At 37.0% G+C, this 13,994-nt stretch overlaps 1 protein-coding gene across 4 annotated transcripts in view; it reads left to right on the forward strand.

Annotated features, from left to right (window-relative positions):
* Window positions 1-13,994, forward strand: part of Nup205 (nuclear pore complex protein Nup205) — a 287,241-nt gene that overhangs the window by 160,783 nt on the left and 112,464 nt on the right. For 3 of the 4 annotated variants that reach the window (XM_089594072.1, XM_089594071.1, XM_014348770.2), the window contains exons 6-7: window positions 5,257-7,173; window positions 7,251-8,861. In XM_089594072.1, the coding sequence (XP_089450198.1) occupies window positions 5,257-7,173; window positions 7,251-8,861 (3,528 nt within the window). The remainder of the gene's footprint in view (window positions 1-5,256; window positions 7,174-7,250; window positions 8,862-13,994) is intronic. The other variant, XM_089594073.1, reaches the window with a different exon arrangement.

The raw sequence follows: 13,994 nt of genomic DNA on the forward strand, positions 1-13,994 counted from the left end.
TAAAGACCAAGCCGCGGATACTTTTTTGCTCCGGGAAAGCTCTCATAAAACAGCGCTCTGTATGTTTTGTCCACAGGAGAAAAAATTCAAGGATGACCCCCATTTGTTGGAGTCATATAAGGCCTTTACGGCTGAGTACTTAGCTCTTGGTCACATGCGCGAGATATCGAATTTGAGCCTTGCGAGGTGCTTCCTTCCTCACCATGGAGTCTTGAGAGCCAACAGCTCCTCGCTGAAGCTGCGAGTCGTCTTCAATGGCTCTGCTGGAAGATAAAACGGGTTGTCTTGGAACTCCCTACTCCACGTAGGCCCAAATTTCCTCATGACCCTCTTCGAATTAATTCTCAGGTGGCAGTTTTACAGGTTCGTCTTTACCACCGACATGGAGAAGATGTTTTGACAGATTCTAGTCCATGAAGACAATCAAGCTTTCCAAGCGATCGTCTGGAGGCACGACGTTTCCTCTCCGATCAAGACTTACTTTCTGACTACTGTCACTTACGGTCTCGCGTGCTTCCCCTTTCTAGCGACTCATGTCTTACGCCAACTTGCCTCCGAACATGTTGAATCGCACCCCCGGGCCTTCAAAATTCTACGCGAGGAATTCTACGTCGATGACTGCTTGTCTGGCGGTCACTCGGCAGAGGAGATATTAGAAAAATGTGAGGAGCTTGTGGATTTGGCGCGATTAGGTGGGTTCCCTCTGCACAAATGGTCTTCTAATTTGCCGCAGGCTTCAGTTAGTATCTCTCCTGATCTTCGCGTCGATCAATCGAAGACCCTGCAGGAATGTGTAGAGACCGTTCCTCTGCTTGGACTATCTTGGGACCCCAAAATCGATGAATTTACATTCATGTTCACTATTGATAAGTCCACTAATTTCTGGACAAAAAAAAAATTATTTGCTCAAACGGCTACGTTCTTTGATCCTTTAGGCTGGTTCTCACCGACGGTTATAGTCCCTAATATGTTGCTTCAGTCCCTGTGGCTGACTAGGATTTCATGGAACGACCCCCTTCCACCATCAGTGGTCGAGATCTAGGTGAAGTGGCTGGGCGAGGTTCCAAAACTGAATAAAGTAAGGATTCCCCGATGGATTTATTACTCCTCTGGTGTACAACATGATATTCATGGGTTTGCATGTTGTTGACGATCACGTTCATATGAATCTTCAAGTAACCAAGACTCGGGTCGCACCCTTAAAGGTGCTTAGCATCCCGTGACTTGAGCTATGCGCAACTTATTTATTGTCTAAAATCGTCAGATATTTTATTTACTATGGCCTTCGTGAGGAAACATTAGTCCACTTGTGGACAGACTCTCTTAACGTTCTCCACTGGCTCAATGCCCCACCTTCAAAGTGGCCGGTTTTCGTTGCAAACAGGTGCTCCGAAATCCACAGTCTAGCTTCGGGCGTAAAATGGCTCCTCATTTCTTCAAAGCAGATTCCAGCAGATTTGCTTTCTCGAGGCATTTTGCCAGGTCAGCTTTCTGCCAAGCGGTTATGGTTCCACGGTCCCGACGTCCTACATTGGTCTAGCTCTCAATACTCGGACCTGAAGGTCGAAGTCACTGATTCAAATCCAGTGTTCAACCTCGCTACTAGTTGCTTGGAGACGGAGTCTGACTCCTTCAGTCGCATCCTCTTTTGTCGTTGCTCGAGTTGGCCTAGGCTGGTACGAGCTGGCTTATGTGTTGCGTTTCGCCTATCGGTGTCTCGGTAGACTGAGGAGACCCCCATTAGACTCCTCAGGACCGAATGACCGGTTTCCTTATCTGGGCTTCATTCACAGTGAAGTTTTCGTGCAACCTGCTTCTCTGAGCTTGACCACCGCAGAGGTAGAGGCAACCACTTTGTTTATGGTACATGATCATCAACAGCGTTGTTTTGCATCGGACCTTGCCGTTATTAACCACAACTTGACCCTTTCCATTGATCAACATAAGCCTCTCCCTGCCTCGAGTCGTTTGCGCAAGTTGGCTCCCTTTCTGTCTGACGGATTGTTGCAAGTAGGAGGCAGGTGAAATAACGCTCTGCTAGACTTTGACGTCAAATATCGATTGATACTGTTTGGCAAAGATAGCCTCTCCCTGTTACTTATCGACCACTACCACCGCCTCTCTCTTCATGGTGGCACTCAAATGACGTTGGCGGCTCTTCGTCGAAAGTACTGGGTTATAAATGGTCGCCAGCTGGTACGTTCCGAGCTGACTCATTGCTTGATCTGTCGCCGTTACGCTGCTCGACCTCAGACACAGATGATGGCTGATCTACCGATTGTCAGGGTGAGTCCCTCCCCTGCATTTCAAAGAGGTGGTGTAGACTACGCTGGACCTTTTCCCGTGGGTCTTACAAAGTGCCGAGATAGAGTCACACTTAAAGGTTACGTTGCCTTGTTTATTTGCATTGTCACTAGAGCCGTGCACTTAAAGATCGTGGAGGATTATACTATCGGCTTCTTTATAACGGCTTACCAACGTTTCACGTCTCGTTGCGGTTGTTGCTCCGACCTGCATAGTGATCAGGGTACACGGAAAAAGAAATCAAGCATCTGTAGCATGAATACCATCCATATATCGACAGTGTGAGAGAAGTATTGGGTTAAACGCATCGGTTCACATAGCAACACTGTGCGATACAGGTATAGACGGTATAAGATGCGCTCAAACGAATGTAGTATGGTCTGCTAGCGTATACACTGTGACACACATGGTCGTAGCGCGTGCAGCCCACGTGCAAAGTGTTTCGTGTGTACTCATACTGATTTTGAATGAGAGACATGCATGAGATGCACAGGCATCTCAGGTATTCTACGTACCTATCATGGGGTTGGTCTTTTTCACTGTGCTTACTAAGGTATACTTAATCTATTAGAATACACATTACTGTAAATTCAAGGGCTGTCCTATGATGAAATATTACGTACAAAAAATTTTTTATATATTTATATGGCAGAAAAATCCTAATAATTTGATATAATCAAGACTTAATAATAGACAATTCTTTGGATATAAATACGTAGTTCCAACTTCTACTGATATTAACCGATGTGATTGACATCATAGTACATAATTAGTTAAATCCATCATTTTAACACAAAGTCGTAACAAAAAATTATTTTTGTATTTGCACAAACCGTGCAGTGCTTTTGATGCAGGTGGAGTATCTTAGTTCGCTTTAAACTCGTGGCAAATGGGTCTCTCCTCGACGACCAATGCAAGTAGGGGACCTCGTCTTAATAAAAAACGAGTTCACTCCCCCAGTAAGTGGCCACTTGCTAGAGTTCAAGAAGTTTTTACAGACCCTAAAGCGCTAATGCGAGTCGTAAGTGTTAAGACTCAGGACACTTCTTTGATTAGACCTATCCATAAACTGATTTTACTACGCACCGTCTCCGAGATCAAATCAATCGGCACTCGTTAAATTACTAAAATGTTGAATCATATTAGCTCCTGAAGAGGTTGTAGCGCACTGACGGTTCTACCTGACCGCGCCTTTCTTTAATTAGTTGATAAGAATAACTTCTGCTTCTTTAATTCAATAAAACCAAATGTTCTCCCTAAATTTTCTACGAATTTTTTTTAATAAAATGAAGTGTATCAAGTAGTTTATCTTGACTGTAAGTGAAAAGCGTTCCTCGTTTAGTTCTAAACATGCATTCTTTCTTGATATCCATTCGTACTGACTGCTGTCTATCAACCTGGGGAACATGTACAACATCAAGCTTCCCTGTCGGTAAACTTAATGTTTAACAGTAACTACGCAGCAGATAATTATGATTATCGTTTGTATGTACGTGCACTGGCAACAACTATTATTGTATCCAATAGCGGGCGATATACGGCCCTGCGCGGCCGCCAATCACTGCGCTTGTCGCTCGCTACCACTTGACTCGTTTTGCGTGCGGTCTTCTCGCCCACTCCCTTCCGTGCAACGTTGGTACAAGCAAGTCGCTCTGCACGACTTCAAGTTACACTGCGTTATATTTTTACTACCTTGTTCATTCTCGTTATATATTCAACCACTGTGTAATTATTTCTTAGATTCTGTGACTCTTTTTCTTAGACATGAAAGATTTACAAGCAGTTAAATACAAGTGAGTTATGGTCACAAGCGATATAAGAAGGCTTAGTGCGTATTTAACCAGTGCTGTATCAAAAGTATTACCTTAAGTTAGTCGATAGTACTTTGCTGAGCACATCAACTTTTTCAGGACCATTAATAGGCAAGTGATTTGAAGAGGTGCTTCAAGTACATCTTAATATCTGCATTGGTGTAAAAAAATTTGTTTAAGAGTTTCTTAGGTGTGTGACAAACCTCCTTAAACTACTTTTTAATGCTATTCAAAAGAATTTTATGTACAGAAAAATATCGATCAACTGAACAGTAACGTTAACTAGTGAAACAAGTACGTTATTCTGAAAGTTATAAAATTAATATTAGAGTAACTGTAACGTGAAGCAACGGTTTACTATAAAAAATTTACATGATGTTTTGCTCTTTGATCTTTCTTTATGAATAATAACTGCTTATCTCACATATTCTATTCAAAATTCTTGAAAAAATTCTTAGATTTTACAATGTTTAGAAGTATTGTAACAATAATTTACTAACCTTATTTAAAATCTTGTATCAGCCTCAACCCATCATACTTTTTCTTACTATCCTAATTTAGCTTTTTACCAGAGTATAAAATTTACTGATTTTTAACGTACAAAATTAACATAAAACAATTTTTTTATATATATATTTACTGGGTATGTACTTATTTATCTATAGAAATACACGAACGAAAACTTGTAGAATAAGTGAGCATTTGTTTTATGATTAAATTTGGAAAAAGCGTGCCATATCAACTTTTTTCCCCCAACATTTACTCAAAGTTATTTTAATTTATTGATATTTAAAGTATATTTTACGTGTGTATTATAATTTTTTACTTAATTTTCTTTTAGCGCTTTATAAGATCACTTAATATTCTTAAAGTAAGTGAAAATATATTAATATATTAATAAAAATTTATTTTTTTGTTAATATAATACATATATTAACATTTAGTAAAATTCTTGAAAAATCAGATATTTTGAATTCTTGTTAAGTCAAGGTATTCTGTACAAAATAATATTAATTTAAAAACTTGGTCTAAAAACATATAAGATAATTATTTAAAAAAAAATTAAAGCCGTACTTAAAAACTCAAAAACTTTAAAATTAGAAATTTTATGTTTATATTTTGCTTCTTATTTGTTGGATAGGATCATCTGGCTTGAGCACAATATCATGGGATCACTTTTTCAATTCGTTAAGTCGTTATCACTACAGCTTACGGCAAGAGCTACCGCCAATGCAAGATACCGTGTACCGACAGCGGACTCATTCAAAAGGTATAACACCTAGCGAAGTTCAAGGATTAGAAGCGGTATTACAGGTAGTACAGGTAATTGCTAACAATGACGAGTTATCAAGGATCGCTTTTTGCGAACATCCTGGTTGGAAAGTTCTGCAGTCAATAGTTGGTCTGGTAGGCTGTGCCATGCCAAACTCATTCAAAGGTGTGTTAGTACATACATTAGCAGCTCTGGCTAGGTCGCCAGAAAGTTCTCGAAATATATGGGAGAATATTGAAGCAGCCCAACTAATAACAACGGTACCGACAACAAGCAATTACAGTTTACGAGGAGTGCAGACTGAACTTGAGGAAATTGAATCTAGGAATGAAGAGTATCCATTGACAAGAGCCATGCTTCAACTTCTTAACGTTCTCACGGATTTCCCGCTGCCTCGTCTGCTCGGTCTTGGACAGCGCAGTCCTGGCTTCGACCCATATCTTCATTTTGTGATTAATAGTGTTCTTCTGCGCTTTGATACGCGCTCCTATCGAAATCCAGCTGAAAAGTGGCAAGTTGCAAATGCCTGTCTCCATATTTTGCTCAAACTAGCGAACCAGTATGAACCAGCTCCTGAGAATTTACTTGGTTGTAAGCTTGAGCATCAAACGGGTGAGATGGGCGTAATTAACGCACCACCAGGCTACCACATAATGACTCAACTGCATTCATGCTCGGAGCTGTTGCATACACTATTACATATTCTTGATAAAGGCTGTGCACTTTTAGACACCTATGACACTTTTTTTGGTAAGCAAGATCTTGAAGCTGTAACTCTAAGCTGTTTAGAACTATTAGAACTTGGACTACGAGTCCAGCACCAATATATGGCACAGTTATCACTACTTTCAAGTTCAGTGTCCCAGAAAGTACCTACAACGGCAGTGACGACCACTGCTTCTTCTTCTACATCATCTGCAGCAGGGACAATCGCAGCAACGGACATGTTTACAGTTACCCCTTCTGTGGCTACTGTGAATAGCAGTATCTGTAGGAGTAATAACAGGCCTCTTGTAGCTGGCTTATCACGCCTTTTACTTGGTATTAATCCACGTTCTGGCAAGCCTGACCACATGGTCAACATAGCTAAGTATATTCTGTATGCCAACTCGCTATGCTGGCATGCACGCATTGCTGTCGGGGTGATCCAAGCCGTGGCAAGCGAGCCGGGTGCTGATGCTGAGCTTTTGTCCACCTTTACTGCAACACCTGGTCTTGCAACTAATATTAGGCATGGTTTCGTTGAATGCTTAGATACACCTGAAAATAGTATAATCAACAACTGTACAGCTGCAATAGAGGATCACCTACAACAACAGCAGCAGCACTGCAAAGACAGAATCTTGCAACTATTGATGCAGAGTATTAGTCGGCCTAGCCCGAATCTTGCCCACTACCTTTTAGGCTTTGATATAGCAAGAGGCATTAAAAAAACAGTCATTCAACAACCAGGTATACTTGGTTATCCCCGAACTTGTCTGCATTCGATCCTTGGACTCTTAGAGCTCTCGCTTCAAGATGGAATTAGAGATAGGACAACTGAAGCCTGCTACTGTTTTTTACATAGCCTTCTTTCAAATAGCAAGACGTCAATGCCTGTGTTGCGCTTTCTTCGTACAATCACAAACCAAGACTTTGTTCAACGCCATTTGTCCAAACTACCATTTCAGGGTTCAAATCAAACAAGTGATCTTATATGTACTTCTTGGCTACTAAAAATAGTTGCGATAGAGTTGCGTGTTGGCAGCAGCAGTCTTCAAAATGCTCTTATTCAAAGACTTGTTGGTAAATAAATACTTTGTTTCACTCTTTTTTTTTGTTGTTGTTCTGTTAAATATGTTTTTAAATATTATTTTAATCAGGTCACCCACGCCAAGATAGAGATAAGCTCATGTCACCACAGAAGCTGCTTATGGATCTGTTGCATTACATAGATTTTAAGCTACAATTAGAGTCCCCAACGTCTTGGGAATATTTTGATCCAGCACAGGTAGAAATGGTGTTAACCAGATGTTATACTCCACCAGCACTGCCAAGTGGGCCCCAATTAATCGACGTTAAAAAATTACATTTATTAATAATAAACGAGCTTTCCGAAACCCAAGGTAGTTCTAGTACATCTCAGAGAAAACTTATGCAGCAAGAGTTGCAATCCGTTCTTAAATACGCCTTAAGAAAAAATCAGATAAGATCCTTGTTGTATGCTACCGTAAAGTTTGTTGAGGGCTGGTGTCAGGCAACCGAGATTCTATTTTCTATTGCTACTCAGCAACAGCTAACTGCAGTTCAACGTCAAAATGTTTTGCTTAATCTGACACATGACCTTCTTCATAAAATGACGTCATGTGAGGCACTTGGAGAAATAAAAAATCTGGTCTCAGGTACACTACTGATACTTCTGGTGAACTTGCGGCTTAGTTTTGAACTTCAATCGTCTGATAGTGTTGAATTCGATCAGTTAAAACCCTCAGCTCCAGCTAACACGACTATGATGAAGATTATTTTAAGTCAAATCATCCAATGGATACTTAACTCGGAAGCATCCTCGCAAAAGGTTCGTACTCACTTGCTCGGAGCCTTACTTTACTTCCTTTGTATTGTTGGAGGTAGTAGTTCCATTGAGGCAATGGCTCCTGAATCAAGGAGCTTTGTGAGCCAATTGGATAATGGGAACTGGACCAATCGTTATATCGTGCCAGATGATAGCAGCCCTATAAATGATATTACTAACAAATGTACTATTAGTGATAACAAAATTCTTTTGTCTGCGGCACATGGGCATCCTAACAGACACGTGACTATCCAAGTAATTAATAGCTTTGGCGATAAGTTTATAGATGTTTTATGCCACAGTTGCTCTGGGGGTCACGACGTTTGCAAAATGCTTGCTCTCTCATGCCTCAACAAGATTCTTCAATTGGACAGCTGGTGTGACAACTCGTGGCTTATTTACTTGTCTAGCCGTGGTTACCTTCGGCACATGATCGACGGCTTGCTTCAGTCAGATAAGCAACTTTGCTGCATGCTTCAATCTGAGCCAGCAAGTGTAAGACCGCTCTACTTCTACGAAGCGAAGATGGCCATGTTTTGCCAGCTAGCTGCAACAAGACTTGGAGCTGAGTGCCTCCTTGAAAATAAAATTCTCTCATGTCTAGCAAGTATGAACGTAATCGAGCAACACCCTGACGTACATGAAGCCACTGGCTTTGGTGAAAATGAGCAAGCTGATTTTCTGCCGAGTCTCGCTTGCCGATACCAACAAATATTTTTGCCCATGCTGTACCTATGCGACGCCCTGCTCACTACTCTTGGCACAGATAATCAATCATGTTCTGTTCAAATCTGTGGTTTTCTGCAAAAACATCGAGAGATAGTTGATGTGATTTTAAGAAATGTATCACCTAGTTCTAGTAAATTATTTTTATACCAGGTTGCCTGTTTGACTGGCGTCATAGCTCGATCCGCTACCATAGGTAAGACTCTTGTTAGTTTACACTACATATTACAATAAAAAATATTATAAATGTAAAAATAAATCCTTCTTGACATTCTTAATTCTTGCTATTTTTAATACAAACTAAACTTCAACGGTTTTTCTAACGCAACAAATACCCGAATACTATGATATTTATTCCGCAACTGTTATTATATTAAAAAATTGATTAGTTATAGTACACGTACAAATAAGTGTGTGATTATTAGTATTAACGGGTTCAATGCCATAAAGTACAATATTATCGGCTTCTTCATGAATAGAGGAGCAGATGACCCCCCAAAAAGTGGCTTAGAAAATTAAAACCGACCAACCTCGTTCTAGTCACTAAAAATACTTGGCCATTATATTTTCGAGGGCGCTAAACACAAATTTAATACTTATTTTTGTCAAAATTTGGGGATCCATGGTCTACTTGATTTTCTAGTAAAAATGCGAGAAAAAAAGTATTTCTCAGTTTTTACAGTTGAACTTGATAGAGCTCAGCGATTAATAAATATTTTTTCTTAAAAACTTTTTCTGGACCTATTTAGTTGTTCTAAGAAATGGTTCAAAAGAATGCCATTAAATTTTCAATGAAAAATATTCATTCTTTGCTGAGTAGTTCTATCAAGTTAAACTGTAAAAATCAAGACAATAAATAAAAAACTTTCTCATACTTTCATTTTATAAATGAGTTTTCACTATGAAGCCCCAACTTTAGATAAAAATTGATGTGGTATTCGTATTCAAAATCCTGAAAAATATGCAGATCAAGTATTTTTATTGACTAAAATAAGGATGGTAAGTACTTGGAAAAAATTAAGAGCGATCCGCTCGTCTATAAAGCATCTATTATGGAAAATAGGGCGCAACAATTGTTACCATCAGAATTCTATTTTTAAGCATATATACTTATGCTTACTTACACCAACGTATATTAATGTACCTTTTCCTTTCATAAGTATCGCAGTACGTTTTTCTTGTAGAAAATGTTATATTTTTTTATTTTCTATCACAAAATATCCCGAAAAGATACCATAAAATTAATGTTAATTTTTGAAAAAAAAAGACTATTTTCTAGGGTCAATGTAATTGAAATTAAGGGTATATGTTCCAATTATAGCCCCTTTGAAACTTAATAGGTTTCATTCAATTTTATACCATATCCTCAATAAGTAAAACATAGATAATTTTAACTTCTTTTTACAAAATACTTGTTTTCAATACAAAAAAACTTTTTTTCTGAAGTTAGACTTCTATAGTCGCGTTCTGCGCTACAGAATAAACCAACGATTTCAGGATTGTGACCTTGAGAAAATATGTAATAGAAATAAATGTTTTATTTTACTTCCTCCTGCCACACCGTATTACGTCTTAGTACACTATGGCACTCCACGACAGCCGTATGTAAAAAGAGTAAATTTTAATTTCTATGAGAATCGAACCGTTGACCTCCTGCATGCTAGCCGAGTATTCTACGAGCTGTCACGGTAATTAAAAATCTCTTCTTTTTATACTGTGGTTTGTAACTTTTTTTAAATTTAAATATTTATTTACTATTTGTTAATTCCATTCATTTAATTATAAATTATTTTTTACTTGAATAATTTTTGTAAACCTGATAAAGTTTTTTATTAGCAACAGTTATTTTATACATATAAGTGTATATATTTTTATATGTTAATTTAATTAAAGGTCTCATTTTTAATTTTTAAATTAATAATTTCTTACTCAATTTTCTCAAAGTTCTTTTTTTTCATTTTTGGTTTATTTACACGCGATTCTATGAATAAATAATTACGTTTTTATTGTGTCTTGTTCTTCAAATTTTTTTTATTTGTATATAAGTTGATTTTTTGAGTTAAGATACTTTCATCGGCATGGTATACTGCTCAATTGAAGTTGAAACGGTGATACAGGATCTTTGTTCTTAGCCTTTTAGATATAGATTGTAAGTTTTATATACGCTACTAAGAATGAGTGTGAACGTATGTGACAGATGCGAGTGTGATGTTGGAGATGTAATTAGCGTACGCTGTAGGAAATTGTTTTGTAATAATTGGATGATTGAATGAAAGCGCACAGTTTTTCACAGCCCATTCCCGCAGTGGATTATTTAAAATAACGTTTCACAAGAGATATTTTTCCATTTATATAATGTCTGCCGTATAAGTATAACCTTATACTTTAGTACCAAAGTACCCGCTGAGCATTAGTTTCTTTTTGTCACAGTAACAAAATAAAAACAAAAAATTTTGTTCATACGATGGACCCTTCCAAAGAACTCAGAACCTATCCCCCCCCCCTCATTAAGGACTGGTTTCTAAATAGTGTTTCTGTACTTAAGATTCTCTTATTAAAGCAGGCTGGATACATCTCATTACATACACAACTTGGCACAAATTACTTTTTGCTGATAAACTTTACATAAAATAGACTTAGTGATAAACATTGTTATTTATAACAAAAAATTTCATACTAATGGTTAATCCATCAGGACTTTTTAGATTTTTTCATTTCTTTATAAGACGTAATTTTTGTGATTTCTGTCTCTCTCTCTCTCTCTCTCTCTCTCTCTCTATATATATATATATATATATATATTTTTTTTTTTTTTAAATGCTTTTTCTCTTTGAATTTCTTTCACTTTTTAATTTTTTATCCTGGTTTTTTTCCGTAACTATCTTTTATTTCTTTTTCTAAATTTTTTTTTTTCATATTTTCTAGTTCCTAAAACCACTCTAATCCTTCTTTCAAAGATATTATTGATGGACACTTTAGTTGGACGATTCTTTTTTTCATTGGGTTAGCCTGCTTCAATGGCCAAAACAAATAATTTTCCTATAATTACTAAAACTAGAAATTTAAGATTAATTTTCATTTGATACAACTAATGTATAATTTGCTGCACCAACAAATAATTTGTTATTCTAATAAACTACAATGTAACTTATTTTATCGATAGATGATTGCTTATATAAATCAGGTATTGTGGCACTATTTTTATCGATAAGTAAGAGCTTATTTGGATAAGGAACTGTAGCAGTTGTTCCATTAACGACTCGTTGCTTATTTGGATAAGAAATTCCATTATTGCGGTCGTTTTTATCAGAAACTTGTTCCATTGACGACTGGTTGCTTATTTGGATGAAGTACAGCAGAACTTGTTTCATTGATAAGTAAAAGCTCATTTGGATAAGGAACAGTAGCACTTATTTAATTGATAAGGGATGGCATATTTTGATTAGTAACTGCATTACTGGTTTCTTCAATCATGTTGCAAGCGTTCCCATTATCATTGACTTAAAAACTTACTGTTTCAAGTAAGTTTAGTGGTAGTATTTGAGAGTTGCTAATTGAATTGTATTTAATAGACTGCAGATTTGTTTTAGCCTGCTAGATAAATAAATGTTTGTTTACTTTAAGTGAGCTATAAGTTGGAGTATTAGGTTTTATTTATTACAAATAACTCACCTTAGTTTAAGTAAATGTCCTAGCTGTAGCGTTTAAATAAGATTTAATCACAACGAATATTAATCCCTCGTTTTTGTCTTTTGTAGGGCCTAATCACTCACTTCTACTCTGTGCGTGATTTCTAAATGACTCAAATGTATCTAGACTGATTTTTTTTTCTACTGAATCTATGTGCATTGATTAAGCTGAATTGCTTGATTTTTGATCATTAATCTAACCTTTACATGCATGAGTCTGCTAGGCAAAATAGTTGTAAGTCACAAACTTTGAAGGTGATACTTATGATAATTTATAAATTCATTTTTAAAAATACTTGGCTTAGTAGCATAGCTACATTATTCTTGGGTAGACTATGTGTATTGTTTTTAATTCTATAATTATTTACTGATTTTTTCAATAACTTCCAAGTGGAGGTAAAAGCCAACATCCATTGGTTGTGTGACGTGAGTTGTGTTTTGTAAAAGTTCAATAAGAATTATTCTATCATTGTTACAGAAAGTACTAAATGTATGAGTTGTGTGTGGAGTATGGCCATCAATACAAAATAAAACTGGTAGTATATGAATAGGTACTTTCTGATACTTAAAAATAATTAGTGTAGGACCGATTATGTCAGCAGCATTGAATTGACTAGTGCAGTAAGATTTTCTGGCGTAGTAAGCAGATAGGAACACTGTGTAACTGTTCTTTTTTGAAGGGGCATTCCAGTGACATCATTTGAAATATCTAATTCATGAGACGTTTTTCTTCCTTAAGTGTTAATACAGATAAAATCCCAAGCTGCGGTTAAGCGTGCGGATTTTTCATTCTGTTATGTACTGCCGGTTGTGGAACATCAATAGCTTTGTATTTTAAAGGTTTTTCGTCACACTTTATAGCTACAGCTTTTTTCAAGTTATTACCATCGTAACTTCATCACTTTTTTGAATTTTTACTTATACAGAAAGTTGCTTTTATAAACAACACTGTCGTGATCGAAACCATAAGTAAGCTAGAGGTTACAGTTACATTAAAGAATTCGCTCCAAAAATTACTGCACGCACATGATCAAAGTTGACTCTCCGAAAGTAGAGAAACATATCGTTTTGTATGATAGTGAACAAAAATTCAAGCGTACTGATTATATTGGTGTTGATTAATACTTATTATAGTGTTGATGATAATATTCTGATAACAAGAAAGCTTAGTGATTCTCAACATTATTTCACTTTTTAAATCAGTAAGTTTAAAAACAATAACTTATAAAATCATACTTTTAGTTTCCTAGTTAGAAGTCAGAACATGCATATTACAGAACTCTAACTGACCGATGACTACGCACTTTCGTCTGCCAAATAAGTACTATCGAGTTTGGCGCGAATCACGGTAGAGATCGCTTCGTGGCTCACAAAGATAGGGTAGTACGTAAATAAAAAGGGAGAAATAAAGAAATAATAAGGCAAAAAAAGCCCGTAAATAGAAAGAAGTACAAGAAGGAAGAGAAATTTCAGGTGGGAAGCAAAAGAAAGTGAAAAGTGGACAAGCAAGGGAAGAGTTGGTAATCTTGACCTCAAACGGAAGGTTCGCGAAAAACAGAGGCATCTAGGATATGCTAAAACAGCTGAGGAAGAAAAAGGACGACAAGATTGATCTTAAAATCTCAGAAAACCACCTAGCA

Source organism: Copidosoma floridanum, unplaced genomic scaffold (assembly GCF_036245765.1).
Source record: "Copidosoma floridanum isolate Cflo_tuat_1 unplaced genomic scaffold, Cflo_Japanese_pri ptg000020l, whole genome shotgun sequence".
Lineage (NCBI taxonomy): Eukaryota > Metazoa > Arthropoda > Insecta > Hymenoptera > Encyrtidae > Copidosoma > Copidosoma floridanum.